This window comes from Panthera tigris, chromosome D2 (genome assembly GCF_018350195.1).
Source record: "Panthera tigris isolate Pti1 chromosome D2, P.tigris_Pti1_mat1.1, whole genome shotgun sequence".
In the NCBI taxonomy this organism is placed as follows: Eukaryota; Metazoa; Chordata; class Mammalia; order Carnivora; family Felidae; genus Panthera; species Panthera tigris.
In genome coordinates this window covers 85654102-85670365 of record NC_056670.1, presented here as the reverse complement: position 1 = coordinate 85670365, position 16264 = coordinate 85654102, and the positions used below count along the sequence as shown (strand labels likewise).

The 16264-nt window shown below is 62.3% G+C and overlaps 1 protein-coding gene across 1 annotated transcript in view; it reads right to left on the bottom strand.

Moving 5' to 3' along the window:
* The window catches only part of JAKMIP3 (Janus kinase and microtubule interacting protein 3), a 114393-nt gene that overhangs the window by 53573 nt on the left and 44556 nt on the right, over nt 1-16264 (bottom strand). The window contains 2 exon segments of the mRNA XM_042959864.1: nt 5588-6085; nt 14168-14415. Coding sequence (XP_042815798.1) covers nt 5588-6085; nt 14168-14302 — 633 coding nt within the window. The 5' untranslated portion in view covers nt 14303-14415.

Genomic DNA, 16264 nt, shown 5'->3' with positions numbered 1-16264 from the left:
TTGGGCATAAGCCCAACAAAAATCCCCGCGGGTTTTTTGTTTATTTGTTTTTAATCTAGGGAAACTGATTTTGAGGTTTTTGTGGGAGTTTGAAAAACTCCCAAGAAGAGTCAAGTCTGTCTGGAAGAAGAATGAGGAGAGGAGACCCACCCTCCAGACGTCACCATGGTTACCAAGCTGGGTCAGCTCTTGCACGACGGGCTCCAGGGGTCATCAGATGGCCCCTGCCCCGGGGGACACGCGCTGCCTGACAGAGGTGACCCTTACAACACGCATGCACACACTCACATGCACACAGACGCACACATGCACACACGTACACATGTACATACACACGCATGTGCACCCACGCACACACATGAGCTTGGGGCAAGGACTTTTGCACAAAAGGCAAACCATAAGGTTTCAAAAAGATAAAGCTTCGTGGCTTCAGAATAAAAGCATTTCTCAAACAAGACCCAACAAGCACGGGCCCCACAGGAAAGGACGGACAAATGAGAAAACCTGAAAGCTTTAGATCAGGAGACGCTACCCCTCAGCGCATGGCCCGCGGGGAGAGGTGCTTGCTGTCTTAGAGTTTTCAGACCGGCTTGTCCAAGCCTGCAGGAGAGCGGCCGGATGCTGACAGGCGCGGCTGTGACCTTTAAGTTAATTCGGGGAGAACTGGATCTTAGCAATACTGAGTTTCCTGAGCCTGGGCAGGAAGGTCTATGTATCTACATCTCCCTCCGTGTTGTTCAGCTGTGTTTTGTGGTTTCGGGTGCAGGTCCCACACATCTTTTGTTAAACTTATTCCCACGTATTTTATTCTCTTTATGCCCTTGTGGGGGGACGTTTTTCAAACTTCATTCCGGACAGGTTGTCTGTCGAGCCTGAAAATACAACTGATCTTGGCAGATTGATCTCGATCCTGAAAACCTGCTGAACTCTTTCAATGGTTCTAGTGGTTTTATGGTGAATTCCCTAGGGTTCCCTACAGTCACGGCACCTGCAAGAAAGATGTTTTAATTCTTCCTTTCCGGCCCCATGTCTTCAGTTTCATTCCTTGGACTTATCGCCCTGACTCAACTTCCTCAGCGGGGGGGGGGGGGGGGGGGGGAACAAAAGGTCAAGAAAAGTCCTCCTTGCGACACAGACTCTCTTCCAGTCCACCTTACAGCCAGCCCCATGAGGCCCCCTGGCGCTCAAGGACGCCCTCTGGCGGGAAGGAGCACAAGAAGACGCTTTCAGAGCCGATTTTCATCACCGCCTCAGAGAAATGAGGGGCCTTCCGTCTCCGAGGATGCGGGAAGGCTACGGAGAAGGAACGTGCTGGAGAATTCAGTGTATGGAGGCAGAAATAAAAGCCTGAGCAGGAAAATTAGGACACGGAGTTGAGGACATCTCCCAGAAATCAGAGCCAACGCCAGGCCAGAGGGGAGAACGGGAAACCTGGGGCGCCAGCTCAAAGGCCCAGTGCCGTGCTGACGGGACGTCCGGAAGGAAGACGGTAGGGGAAACAATCACACGAGATTTCCCAAGCCGGTGACTGAGTTTCCAGCTAGAAAAGCTCCTGACCACGTGGTGTGGTGGGTGAACAAATACACCAGGTGCATCACCACCAGGGTACAGGGCACAGGGCACAGGGCTCAGGGCACAGGGCACAGGGCACAGGGCTCAGGGCACAGGGCACAGGGCTCAGGGTGTAGGGTGAAGGCTCAGGGTGCAGGGTGAACCCTGCAGGGCTCAGGGCGCAGAGTGCAGGGTTCAGGGCATGGGGCTCAGGGCACAGGGTGCAGGGCTCAGGGCGCAAGGCTCAGGGCTCAGGGCGCAGGACATAGGGCTCAGGGCACAGGGTTCAGGACACAGGGCTCAGGGTGAAGGCTCAGGGTGCAGGGTGAACCCCGCAGGGCTCAGGGCACAGGGTGCAGGGCTCAGGGCTCAGGGTTTAGGGCACAGGGCTTAGAGCTCAGGGCACAGGGCACAGGGTTCAGGGTGCAGGCTCAGGGTGCAGAGTGAACCCCACAGGGCTCAGGGCACAGGGTGCAGGGTTCAGGGCATGGGGCTCAGGGCACAGGGTGCAGGGCTCAGGGCGCAAGGCTCAGGGCTCAGGGTGCAGGACATAGGGCTCAGGGCACAGGGTTCAGGACACAGGGCTCAGGGTGAAGGCTCAGGGTGCAGGGTGAACCCCGCAGGGCTCAGGGCACAGGGTGCAGGGTTCAGGGCATGGGGCTCAGGGCACAGGGTGCAGGGCTCAGGGCGCAAGGCTCAGGGCTCAGGGTGCAGGACATAGGGCTCAGGGCACAGGGTTCAGGACACAGGGCTCAGGGTGAAGGCTCAGGGTGCAGGGTGAACCCCGCAGGGCTCAGGGCAGAGGGTGCAGGGCTCAGGGCGCAAGGCTCAGGGCTCAGGGCTCAGGGCGCAGGACATAGGGCTCAGGGCACAGGGTTCAGGACACAGGGCTCAGGGTGAAGGCTCAGGGTGCAGGGTGAACCCCGCAGGGCTCAGGGCAGAGGGTGCAGGGCTCAGGGCGCAAGGCTCAGGGCTCAGGGCTCAGGGCGCAGGACATAGGGCTCAGGGCACAGGGTTCAGGACACAGGGCTCAGGGTGAAGGCTCAGGGTGCAGGGTGAACCCCGCAGGGCTCAGGGCACAGGGTGCAGGGCTCAGGGCCCAGGGTTTAGGGCACAGGGCTTAGAGCTCAGGGCACAGGGTTCAGGGTGCAGGCTCAGGGTGCAGAGTGAACCCCACAGGGCTCAGGGCACAGGGTGCAGGGTTCAGGGCATGGGGCTCAGGGCACAGGGTGCAGGGCTCAGGGCGCAAGGCTCAGGGCTCAGGGCTCAGGGTGCAGGACATAGGGCTCAGGGCACAAGGTTCAGGACACAGGGCTCAGGGTGAAGGCTCAGGGTGCAGGGTGAACCCCACAGGGCTCAGGGCACAGGGTGCAGGGCTCAGGGCTCAGGGTTCAGGGCACAGGGCTTAGAGCTCAGGGCACAGGGCACAGGGTTCAGGGTGCAGGCTCAGGGTGCAGGGTGAACCCCACAGGGCTCAGGGCACAGGGTGCAGGGTTCAGGGCGTGGGGCCCAGGGCTCAGGGCAAAGGGCGCAGGGCATAGGGCTCAGGGTGCAGGGCTCAGGGCTCAGGGCACAGGGTGAACCTTGCAGCTTCAGGGGGCAGCAGGGAGTGAAACGGGGCCACGGGAAGATCAGGAACCAGAATGTTTTCCAACTTCCTCATGCAACGCTGGAAGTTAAATGACAATGCAGAAATACCTTCAAATTCCCAATGGAAGGTTTTTCCAACCTATAATTCCCTTCCCAGTCAGAGCATCAAGTGTGAGGGTAGAATAAAACTTTCATACACACAGGGTCTTACAACATTGATCTCCACCCTCTCTGTTTCCAGGAAGCTATTGGAAAATGTGTTCCTCCAAAATAAGAAATTACGTTGATCAAGAAAGAGGAAGGGGGCGCCTGGGTGGCTCAGTCTGTTAAGTGTCTGACTTCGGCTCAGGTCATGATCTCACGGTTTGTGAGTTTGAGCCCCGCATAGGGCTCTGTGCTGACAGCTCAGAGCCTGGAGCCTGCTTCGGATTCTGTGTCTTCCTCTCTCTCTGCCCCTCCCTCTCTCTCTGCCCCTCCCCTCCACTCATGCTCTGTCTCTCTCTCTCTCTCTCAAAAATAAATAAACATAAATAAAATTTTGGCTTCTTTTTTTTTCCAAAAAAAGAAAAGAGGAAGATGTGGGAGGAATCTAGCCCAGGAGAGAGGAGGGGCTCCCAGGATGATGGCAGAGGAGGGTGGGGCTGGCAGCAGGGGCAGCCGGCAGGCAGAGGGCTCCAGAAGGGGTGTCTCAGAAACCAGGTCAATGGGTGGATCGTTCATCGTTCACCGTGCTCACAGCAGAGGGGCATTTTACTGGAAATCCCGGGGTGAACTAGGAATAGGCACTTAGAAAGCTAATTCTGAGAAAACAAAAGTACGTATAACAAAGGTAATAGAACCAGGGGTCACTGTGGGTCTTTTGTGAGTAACGCTAACACAGCAACAGTCATGCAAATGGTGATTCACTTAAGCCAAGGTAAAGCTCCAAGTGTCCCACGGGACCCTCTCTTATCCCCAAATTACCCCCAGGAGGATGGCCCCATGCTCCCCCCTCCCGACTGTGCTGAGTTGGCTGTGGCAGGGCCCTCCAGGGGTCCGGAGGTCCTGTGGTCACCGCCCGCCCCTTCTCCAGGGCCCCAGCAAGCCCCTGCTGTGGTCACCACCCCCGGCTCTCCCCTGACACTGCCCACGCCATTGTGAATTGGCCCACAACAGGCGCTGGCCAGGACGATCGAGGCAGAGGCGGGAGCACAGTGGAAACTGAGGTTTCAAGGAGTACACGTTTAAGCATGTTTTTGAGAAGCTGGCACAGACTCCAGAAGAATCGGCTAGAAGCACTGCCCGTAGCTGCCTCCGGGCATCCACGCTAGGGGTGAGGGACCCACAGGGACCCGCAAGGGACCTGCTAGTTTTGTTACAGGTCCTGAGCTAAGGAGATGGGGCCACTGGCCTGTGCACAGTGAATCCCATGGAGGTGAACAGGGTCCACCTGGAACCGGGCATCGGGTACCGACCGCCCTGCCCCTCCTTCCTTGAGCAGCCTGGGCAGTGGCTTCGTTCCTCTCTGGGGCAGAAGAGGAGCCGAGGGGCCATCCCGTCACGTGAGGAACCCCTCACTGCTCAGAGGTTAGGTATTTTGGCCAGGTCCTCGGTGGCTCAAGGAGGTGCCGACACATGGCTTAGAGTCGTCTGGGGGGTACCCGGAACAGGGGACACTCTGGGAAGGAGGGGGCCCTCCAGGTTGGGAGAGTTCAGGGCCCCCACGTGCACAACATGGCAACGCTGTGTGTGGTTCACAAGTCTGTGCTCACCTCAGGGCCGCGGGTCCGGACAAGGGCCACACCCCATCTGGGAAGCGGTACAGCCTGGGGGCAGTGTCTGGAAATCAGAGCCCCCCGAAGTAGGGAGAGGTGCCCCGGGTGCACAGCTGTGCCGGCTGGAAAGATTGCTGATCCCATGAAGGGGACCCCCAGGGTCCTCCGTGGCATGGGCGGCAAAGCCAGCTGGGTCCTGGCGAAGCCCCTGACAGGTGACCCGGGGCTCGATGTTCGAGCGGTGTTCCCCCAAAAGCACGGAGGAGGTCCAGGTTCCCGGGGGAGGGAGGGGGGTCAGGCACAACCCCTCACAAACCCTGACCATTCTCTTCAACTTCTTAGCTCTGGGTCTCCGACAACATGGAGTCTACGGGTGCCGGCCACGGCCAGCCGGTCCCTGGAGCCATTCGGACGCCCCAGAGGCAGCTGCCAGCATTTGGCCCTTCCGACCGGACGAGACGCGCTTGCTACGGCCCAGACGGAGAGGATGCTTTCCCAGGTAGTGCACAGGCATCGATGCCAGGACGGCCTTGGAGGCCCAGGACCTCCCCCCGGGGGCTTCTGGTCTCACCCCTCTGGATCCAGTGAGCTCCCACGCCCCACATCCCCCCACGCCCAGCAGGCCCCCCGCCCCGCGCCCCGCGCCCCACACCCCGCCAGCAGCCCCCGCCCCGCGACCCCGCAGCACGTACCAGCCTGCGGATCTCCCGCTCACACTCCTTCTTGATGCGGGAGATCTCCTCCTGGTGGAGGTGATACACGCTCCTGATTTCCGCGGCCTTGATCTTGTCGGCCTGGATCACGATGGTCAGCGCCTCCTCCACCTGCCTCTTGGCCCCCTTGAGCTCAGAGATCTCCTGCTGCATTTTGATCTTCTCCACCTCGAACCCCTTCTTGGCCTCCTCCTTGGCCTCAGACAGCAGCACGGTCTTGACCTTGTCGGGGGCGCCGTCGCGGAGCGCGTGCAGCAGCGCCTGCAGCCGCTGGTTCTCGTTGTCCTTGATCTTGATGACCCTGAGCAGCTCGGCCTCGTGCTGCCGCAGCAGCACCTCCCGCACGGCCTGGAGCTCCTTCGTCTTTTCCTCGTGCAGCTTCGTCTTCAGCTCGGTGAGCAGGACGGCGCTCTTGTGCTGCTCGTGCTCCCGCACCTGCCTCAGCTCCTGGTTCTTCTCCCTCTCCACCCTGCTCACCTGAAACACAAGACCACCGCGGAGGCGTGTTGCTGCGGGGCCCGCCTCTGCCGCCGCGGGCCCCGGGGGCCGGGCGTGGGGACCTCCGGGGTTCTTTCCTGCCGGGCCGGGAGCCGTCTTCCCTTCCAGAATGTCTCCTTGACCTGCGGACTGGAGGCCGAGTCAAGCCTTGCCCGCGGGCGGTGGGACCACGCACCCGTGGGCGTCCGCAGGGGCGGGAGGCTGGAAACACTGCGAGCCTGCAGGGTGAGGTCATAGACACGTGGGCGCACACAGATGTGCTCTGTCGTCTCCCCCGTGGCCAGGCCCAGCCGTGCAGGGGGCCCAGCGGCCGCCTCTCCCGTGAACCACCGGGAAGAGGGCGCGGGAGGCCCCTCGGGCACGACCCTCCAGCCCCATGACAAGGGTGTCACGCTCACCTTCTGTGACGGGGAGGCCCACCTAGGCCGCCGCGCTCTGTCTAGGTGACGCGTAACGTCTAGATTTTTGGAATCACTTGGATTTTTTACCGAATCTTTTGTTTTCATCTAGAACTTCACCCTTGGCTCAATGACCACACCGCCCACATGTGGTACGAAGTTGGTGCTCAGAACCTAACACGGGATGAAACAGAGGCTAAGCTGCCCTGGGTCCAGCCTGCCCCTCCCACCCCACCTCCACTCTGCATCCCCATCCACAGCACCTCATGTGGGGCCACGGTCCTTGGCTGCTGTCCCCCCAAGCCATCCGACCCCATCTGACCCTCGACCCTGCCCGGGTGCCTGCAAATCTTGCCTGCAGTCTCCAGCCCTGCCTCTGCACGCTGACCCCGCCGTTCACGCCCCTGCACAAAAAGTGCCTTATTCATCCCTGTCTCTGGGACAGGGCGTCCCTCCTGCAGGGCAAGTGTCCCCGGACGGCTTGGACCCCCCAGTGCTGGAGGAAATTCCAGCCCGGAGCCCTGTCTGAGCCGTCCAGGCCCCTGACACTGGCACAGGGGACGGAGCGAGCCCCTGGCCAGCTCTCTGGGTTTCCTCCAAAGAATGGGGTGGCTGTTGGAGCTTAGCGCACACGGGTATTTACTCCTTTTCCATCCAACGTGAACTGCCCTTTTTTCCAGTTTAAATTGAACTGAGGACACACGGAAAAGCAGATTTTTGGTAGCGGTTCTCAGTCGTGGGGGCAGGGTGGTGCGATTAGTAATCTGTACTCTCGAGGGCGCCCACTCCGGGGCGGTGTCAGCACACGTGGGAGGCTGCCACGGCCCCCACTGTGCGGTGTGGACGCCGAGGGTCGGGTGCCGGAGGTCCTGCGCCTGGACGTGGTGGAGCCAGAACGGCCTCCTGGACGGAACCAGCAGAGAAAAGGACAAGAATCTGCACTCAGAGCAGGTGCTGGTCGGAGCCGGGAGGGAGGGCGGAGGAGAGAGTACCAGAAACGTCCAGGGTTTAGTGCTGACCACCATCGAAGCCGTCTGGGGGAAAACGGGGCCCTCCCGTCTGGTGCCCGTGACTGCCCCGGGACGGTCTGCCAGCGCCCGAAGGGCCTGCTGAACACCCAGACCCGCACAGAGCGCCCTGCCCCGCGTGCCTCAGAATGCGAGCGGTCGGCTCACAGGGAGCAAACGGGGCCGGGGTCCCTTCAGCGCCTGCGCCCCCGCCACGGCCGCTGCGGAACCGGCCGCTGAAGACAGAGGAACAAGCAGAACGGGGCGCTCCCAGGAGACGCTTCTGCGCCCCGGGACTGTCTGCGGCCTCGCTCGCCTGCGGTTCTGGGCTCCCATCTCTGCCGTCCGCCCCCCGTCTGTCTCCCGCAGCGGGCTTCCTCCGAAGCTCCCTCCACGCGCAGCCTGCGAATTCCTCCCCATTTGGCGTCTGAGTCTCCCCTACTGGAGATGCGGGATGGCGGGGAGGCGCGTGGCCCCGAGCACGCGGGTGGGGGAGAGGTGGCTGACGGAAAGCTGGCGACAGCCTCACGGCAGCCTCGCAGCGGCCACGAGAGCGGGCCACAGCACCGGACACAGTGAGCAAAGTGGCCGGCACCCTGAGCCCCGGGGGCCCTTCGTGACTCAGGCCTGTTTCAGGAACACACGACAGCTTTATAGTGCGTTGTTGAGAAGGTTATTCCACCAATGAAGCACGTAGAGATGTTTCCCCGAGATCCACAGCTGTCCCCCGACGGGCCGCAGCCTCCCGGGACCTCATTAAAGTCTGCCTCACGTGGCCACGCGCTGTGGGTGGCTCAGCGGCAGGGCTGGTGGCTGGGGCTCTCGACCAGCGGGGCTGCGGCTTTGCCTTTTCAGAGTCCTGGGGCTGAGCGGTTTCTGCATCTGGGGTGGCTGGTCCCCCCGACGCTGAGGGACGCCCGCTGGACCCATTGCTTCAAGGGGCCCAGTTTTCAAGGGACCACGTCGGCCTCAGAAAGGATTTAAACACAGGTGACAATTTCAACCACTGCTGGCCTCACCCTTACTGGCACCCCGAGCACCCCGTGTGCGGCCAGTGAGAGGCGGCCCCGAGCCCTTCGGACGCCCCGTGACCCCGGTTGTCTGCTGTCCACCAGGCCGAGCGTTCCGGGCCCGCGTGCTCACCTCCTGCCCACGACTGTCCTCCAGTCGCCCTGATTTCTTGCGATGGGAAATGGTATTCCAGTCACGGCCCGGGCCCTGGGCGGCTCCCTGCTCCGGGCTGGTCTCCGTGGCAGGCCTTCCCGATGGACACCGTTCACGTGGTAAAACGCCCTGAAGTTCCCACGCGGTTTCAAACTCAAACGCAGGGCTTCTGTCCCAGTTCTTGGCGGCTTCGGCGCCTCCGCTCCCTCGCGCTGAATCTGGTTGCCAAGGAAACCAGGGATGGCGGGAGAACATCCCATGATCACTCCTTCACTTGGTCCGCGGGAGGTGTGCGGTCGGGCGAACACAGTGGCTGCGATGTTCACGCTCTGCCCGCCCGCCGTGATGACGAGAGCGCCTGTTCCCCCACGCTTCCCGCTCCCTCCCAGTCTGTCACGGCCGTGCCGTGCCCGCGTGGTCGGTTCCGTGGCCGTGACGGTCCCGCCCTGCTCTCTGGGCTCTGCGTCTTTTCCTTGAGGAATCCCAGGGTGTCTCCTCATTTTCCCACTGCTCTGCCCCGACAAGACCCGCCAGCCACGGAGCACACGTGGCCTCTCCATCCTCAAGTTTAATTCAGAGAGAAACTGTGTTCAGTGCTGCCCGAAGTCCTCGAAGAAACCTTGGGGCTGGGGGTGGGGGTGGACACTGACGAGACCTCCGCGTCCCACACGGGGCCGAGCCAGCCTTTCCCAGAGGTGGGGGTGCCGGCACAGGAGGACCCCGCCCGGCCTGCCATCCCGGTGGCTCGGACCTGCCCCGGAAACAGAGGGCGCACGCCGCCTGCAGGCGCGCCGTTGCCTCGCTGGTGGGCGCGACCGTCTCCCCTCCTGGGTCAAGACCGGCTTCACGCTCAGGCCGGACCTCAGCCCCACGAGGATGGCCCACTCGTGGCCTGTGACCAGCACGGGCCCGGCAGAGAGCAGGTGCTCACAGGACGGGCGCTCCCCTGAAGGGTCGGTATGGAGCCGGCCGGGCGTCGGGACACAGTCTCCCAACAACCTCCTGAGCAGAATGGAGGTGCGCCTAGAGTCTTAGCTGGAGAAGCGTAGGCAGGCGACCAAGGTGTGTGTTAGGAGCAGAGTTCGTGTGACTGGCTTAAACCGCAGAGAAAAGGCACGGCCCCAATACGCAGCAGCACGGCCTCGGGCCGGCAGGTGGGGTCCTGCGCTCAGGCCACCGTGCTGGGCAGGCCCCACGGGCACCGGCCACGCCGCCAACAGTCCTCCGTCTCCTGACAGGGGCTTTGGGATCCTGCTCCACACCCATTTACGGGTGGAAGCTGCTGTAATCCTTTCTGATGCCATGAATGTTCGTGGCTCTCAAATACTGCTTAACGAATTTGCTCAGAGGTTGACGGAATTTTAAGTTAAATGGATAAACACTCCCACTGGGACGCTGCCTCGTTGCTTGTGGGCCACGTGGAAAGGACTTTTTTGTCTACGGTCTTATTTCCAGGAAATAGTCTGCGGTTCCCTCAGATATGGGGTGCTGAGGACTCGGCCATCTGCATGAGGACCCACAGGGGAGCAGGGCCCGCCTCACATGTGCCACGGCTACACGGCCCACTTCCTGGCTGGTGCACCGTCAGGCCTTGCTTTGAATGACTGAATGCACCCCCTTAGGTTCCACGCGGGTTGCCTGTGGCCTTTCCCCATGTTAGGCCAGTTTCCGGAACATTCTGTCCTAGTCTTTGTTCTTTCAAGCTATTAGCTTTATGAAGAAGGCACTTTTTCTCTGGCTCGTTATTTTGTTCCTACCATGTTTTTGTCTCCAGAGTCCCATGTGGCTCTATTTCCAGTGAGATTTACGTCCAAGTCTCGCCTGACGAGGAGAAGTCTGAAGCTTCCCTGCAGCCCCTCGGGCACCGTGGCGGCGACTTGGCTCCCAGGCCTGTAGCAGCGAATGACTGTCTCCCACAGGAGGTGTGGACACAATCAGGATTTGGGGATTTGGCAGTTAAGTCCCTGCCGTCGACTCCCACACCTTCCATGGACAGAGCTGATGCCACCACTCCCTGTGGACCCAGCCCCGCGCCGTGGGCTGCCTCTGCTCCAGCCTCCTGCCCTCATTCCGTGCCCTTCCCTGCCTGGCCTCCTGCTATGTCCCCTCCTCATCACAAACGGGCAGGACACTTGGTATTTCTAGACTCCCCCCACCTCACTGGGTTTGGAAAGACTGCAACCGTCACTGCTTTAGTGTAACAAACACACTGACCTTGTGACCAGGACACTGCACACGCCGAGTCTGAGGCTAAGTTCATGGTCTCCTGGTAGGTCCTGATCTGCTTCAGGACCCCTCCGCTCTCCCAGGTGTCCCGGTCCAGACAATATGGCCACCTGCGCGGCCACCGTGGCCTGAACTCTGGACCGCCTTTCCTGCCGCTGCACCAGGTGAGCCCTGCCCAGAGCGAGACACCCTCAGACCCACCTTTACTGGTCATTCTGGTCTCTGTCTAAAACCACCTCTTCTGAGAGGCCCTCCCCGATTTCCAGGTGGGGTGACTGCACCCCAGGTGCCTGCCAGCCTGGCTTCCTCTGGCCCGGCCGCCTTCCTGTTCCTTGGTGTCTCCCTCACTGGGACACGGCGGCTCCCGTGAGGCCTTCCCTTTGAGCTCCTCTCCCTGCAGAGCTGGCTCCCTCCTTCCAGAAGGTTCTTCACCAGAGATGGTCCCGCTTCAACCTCCCGACAGAGGGCGGGCAGGAGGACAGTCCTGCTTCCATTGGAGTCATTTTATTCTTTACTGTCAAGTCTCCATTCACACAAGCATCCTTTGGTGACAAATTAACCGCTGGCTCGAGACCCAGAGTGCTCTGCTCTGGCGGCGACGTTCACTGGCATCTTTCCAGGCTTCCCAGCGACTTTCTCCACCCTGACAGCTGCAATCTGCAAAACGAGATGTTTCTCCTCCAGAATTTTGCTGCGCTGGGAACTCCTGGTGAGGGGTGGGCGCTGTGCGCAGGTGGGGTCAGTGCCTCCACGGCCTCTGTGAGACTCCCGTCGTCCAGGCAGGCTTGCGGAAGAGGACAGGGTCCTGTGGTCGTCCCTGGACTTCCACCGTGAGTCCAGAATCAAGCCCTCCTCCCCGGGTGCTTCCAGAACATCTGGAACATGCCGAAAACCAGACAGAAGGTGCCAGTCCCGCCTTCTGGGTCTGGTTGTGCAAATCTGTCCCGTGGGTGCACCAGGGACACTAACTGTGGCACGTGTAAAGATTTCAGGATTGATGAGGATGAGGCTATTGACGGTTGTGATCACCGGACTGTGTTTTCCATCCCCCACTTCACGACGACCGAGGTGCGTGGTTCGCGGCCCACATGCAGCGTTTTTGCAGCGAGGCTCCTCTCGATGGGCTGAGCGGACAGACCGGCCGGAGGCACCTTCTCAGGATCCGAAGGGATCCTGAGTTACTGAACTGGCTGCCGGGGGAGACGGGGGAGCGCAGGCGGGAACTGGAAAGACGCGTGAGGAATGTGTCACCCACCGGACCTGCGTGGGGCGGGGCAGGTGTGGGCGCCCGTGCGATCCCTGGAAACGTGCACACGGCCGGACCCAGCAAACCCACCTGCGAGAGCTTATTCTGCAAGTACCCTCACACGTGCACACAGCGTGCTCCCTGCACGGCGCCCCGTCAGCCGAAAATCAGAAGCAGCCAGGATGTGTGGGCCAAACATCGGGCAGAGGATTGCGAAGGGGTGCTGGAGCCGCTCCGGAGCCGCACGCGGGACCCCCGGGAGCCTGTGTGCGGTGAAGAGAGAGGACCCGGGGGCGGCACTCTGCTGTCATCTCTGCGTTAGAAAGGGGCCCCGGACGTGCGGCGAGGAGCCTGTAACACGAGGCCTCCGGAGCGGGCACCGGGGCCGTTTCGCCCGTTCCTTCTGAATCTTGTACCAAGAGGCATGTCATCTTTCCAAAACACAAATGGTGGCAGGGCCCCAGCCCCAGGGCCCTTGCCCGGCAGCGAGAGGGCGTGATCTCCGACCCTGCCGGCCTGGGGCGCTGACAAGCGAGGAGGCGGCCCCCTCCCGCTCCCCTGGGCTGTGGGGATGGGTGGGTTTTGGTAAAACCGCACAGGAAGACAATGCCGTGGCAACGGGCACAGAGTCGGCACACGAGGCAAGTACCGCTCGGCGATTTCCGCGTGGTGCTTCTGCGCATTGGACGAGGAGCACTTTCACCCAGTGAGACGAGGGCCTTGCTGTCCGCGTCCCGTTGGACAACCCGTGAGCGGTGTCTGAGGCGGGGTCCTGGGCCTCCAGACGTCTGCACCTTGACCCTGACTCCACCCACGCCGTGCGCCCGCGCCTCTCGGTGCCGCCCCTGCTGACCTGGCGACTGCCTGACCCCGAGCAGTGCTGACGTCGATGCCGCCGGGCTCCCCCGTGGGCTCCGACTCTCCTGTGGGCCCACAGAGGACGCCTCGCCATGGGAGCGGCCACGTGGTCGCTGTGACCGCAGCCGATGGCATCGGAGCGGCAAGCTCATCCTGGGCCCCTCGAGCTGTCCCTCCCTGGCACCGAAGGTGCTGCTACTGTCCCCTTGGTGCGGAGCAGGGACCTGAGGCAGAGGGTAAGCGCCCGGCGTGGGCCACACGCTCTTCCTGTAAAGAGTCTGGCGGGAAGTCACGGAGGCTTCGTGGCTCAGCCAGCAGACAGCACGTAGACGGGCAGCACGGCCGAGTCCTAATACCAGTCTGTTGGACACTGAATCTAATTTCGTGTCATTACCACATGGCACGGAATAGTACAGCGTTCATGATTTAACCTGCGTGGGTAACCCAGGCGTTAGGCAACTGGGCCCAAGCACCTGATCCCCTCTCCCACCCGCCTCCCGCAAGAACCGTCCCCCTCCAGACCCGCCTCTCTCCAAATCCTTTCTTCTCAACCTCCCCGGATGGGGAGAGGGCAGAGGGCAGACTTAAGGCAGAGAGGGGGGCGGTGGGCCGGTGGGATGCCCACCACCCAGGCTTGGCCTGGCACTGAGCTGCCCTGTGACCAGCCCCCCGCACCCCTCCCAGAGGCCCCGGCCCCAGCCTTCCCTATGGGCCTCAAGGACCCCAAGTGCTGATGTCCGGTGGGGCCATCTCGCGCCTGCCCACTGTGGTCTCTGGGCCCCACCACCCCTGCGGGCCCGCCCCCGCGTTTCCGACCGCACGTGGAAACAGCAAGCCCGGCCTGTCTCCTTCATCCACACGCCAGGCCTGCTATATGTGGGCTCAGTTCCACGGTGACCACTTCAGGGGGAAGGGACATTTCCCAGGATGCTGCCACAGGCTGAGGTCCCTCTGGCGGCCCCGGCACCCACCCGGCACGGTCCCCTCACTCACCCCAGCCCACCCCCTGCCCCGCTCTTCTCCAGAGCTGTCTGTGCACCCCAGCTGCCCGGAGAGAGCTGGCGGGCACTTGGGCAGAGACCCTACCGTGCCCGGCTCCGGGCAGACCCCGGGGCCCAGGAGGGTGTGGAGAAGTGAGAGGGGCAGGGCGTGGGGGGCCCACCTTGCTCTTCTCCTGCTGCAGCTCAATCTGGATGTCGGTGAGCTTGGCCCGAAGCTCCTCGTTGGCAGCCTGCAGCGCAGCGAAGGCCTCCGCCTTGTCCGCCTTGCCTCGGCCGCCCGTGCCCTTCTTGGACATGGTGAGGGTGGCCCACGGGGGGCCCGGGGAGGGCCGCTCGTCTAGGCTGGTCTGTCCGCACCACGCTGGGCACGTAGCGCCTCGCCGTGGACCTGCTACATTTTCTCCGTCACCTGCAGGGAGAGCGCACCCGGTGAGCGGGCTGGCGTCCCGCGACCGTGATGGGAGCCCCGAGACCCTGGCGGGAGGCGGGCGACCCTGGTGGGAACCGCGAGACCCTGGCGGGAGCCTCAATACGCTGGTGGGAGCCGGGCCGCGGGGGGTGGGACAAGGCTGGCATCTTGTGCCCTGAGGAAGCCATCCCGACCGCACCCAGGGTCCCCAGCCGCAGACCACAGAGGCCCTCGGCCCTGCACTCAGCAGCTCTGCTGGGGACCCCACAAGTAAAGCCCTTCTCAGCGACTGGCACGAACGGGGAGCTGGAGAGGAGTTCTTTCCCTGCCCCTTTGGAAGAAGAGGCTGGGCACCCAACTTTAAGGCCCGAATGTCATACCTGGGTGGGTGGCATCCTGGTGGCGATGGTGGGTGTGAACCAGGAGCTTCTCAGACAGAGGCGTAGAGGCGGGGACCCCCAGACCCCCCAGGGGGCCCAAGAACTCCGCCCCGGAGGACGTGCACTCTCACCCTGAGCCAACTTAGGGGGTGAACGCACACCCTCATCCAGCCCACGGAGCAAGGGCACTGCCCTGGGCCGCCCACCCACCACCACCCCGCGGGCCTGCGGCTGCGTTTCCTCGGTGCCCCGGCGCCAAGTGCGGGAAGCAGGCCCATCAACCAACCGCACAGACGGTACGGGCCTGGGCTCAACAGCAGGAGGCACGGCTGGAGTCCTGCTCCACACTTACTACCCGGGAAGCCCCCTGCACAAAGTGGGGACAAGAATGTCCCTGGCCCCCGAGGCCTCCTTCCTGCACTATAGACACCAGAACAGTTGTCCAAACAAGTGACCTGGGCCAGAGACGCCCTGTGCCCACCACCCGCTCCAGCTGACAGGCTGGGACAGTCCTTCCCAAACCTGGGATATGACGTCAAAGTTCAGCTTTCACAGCGGGGGCCTGGGCGCAGGCTGGGTTATCGGCACTTCCAGGGAAAGGCTCTCCAGACGTGTCCCCACGGCCTTTGTCCTCCCTCCCGGCTCGGTCCCTGAGGCCCCGAGACACAGAATGAGTACAAAGCCCCAGAGGTGCAGGGGGCCCGGGCGGCACAACGGTGAGAGGTGGCCGCTAGGAGGCGGGGGCCAGTGAGGGAAGGGGCTCAGAGTGGGCCTGGGTGCATTGCCAGAGGAGGGACTCAGGAGGGCAGCAGCCTCCCGAGGAAGGAGAGAAAAGGGCCGGCCGAGAGTTTAAAGGTGTTTTGCCGTGTCTCAGAAGAGATGTCAGCAGGCACGTGGTCCCCCTGCCCTAGCCCGGTGGCTGGCCCACGTCTCCCTGCCCACAGCCGCCTGTCACGTGAAGAGCTTGTTTAGGGGAGGGGAGGGGAGGAGCTGAGGCCAGGCTCTCGATTTGGGGTGTGTTTTCTAAGTCACCCCTGGGCACCGCTTTGCAGATTTTCCAGCTCCGTGTGCGAGGGTCTTCTGCCGGCTTGTGGTGACCTTTCCCACTCTCCCCCCACCCCCCCGAGTCTTCAGAGCTGGCGCTGAGACCCGTGGGCTCCTGCTGTGGCTGGTTAGGGCAGGCCTGCACCCCATCCGCACACCGTCCCTCCGCTGCTGCCACTGCGGTGGTCAGGGGCATCCCGACAGCTGCAGGTGCCTGATGCTCGGGCACCAGGGCGTGTGGAGAGAAGGAGGATAAAAAGTAGCCAACAGAACAGCTGTCTTCCGCCGGCTCTGCTCTGGGAAACAGACGGGGCCGCTTTACAGGGTCCCGGCGGCTCTGACCTGTGTGGCTTCATTTGTGGGTGGGGTCAGCGATGTGGTGTGGCGGGGCTCCATTTGGGTGAGGGAACGTGTAGGAAGTTAAA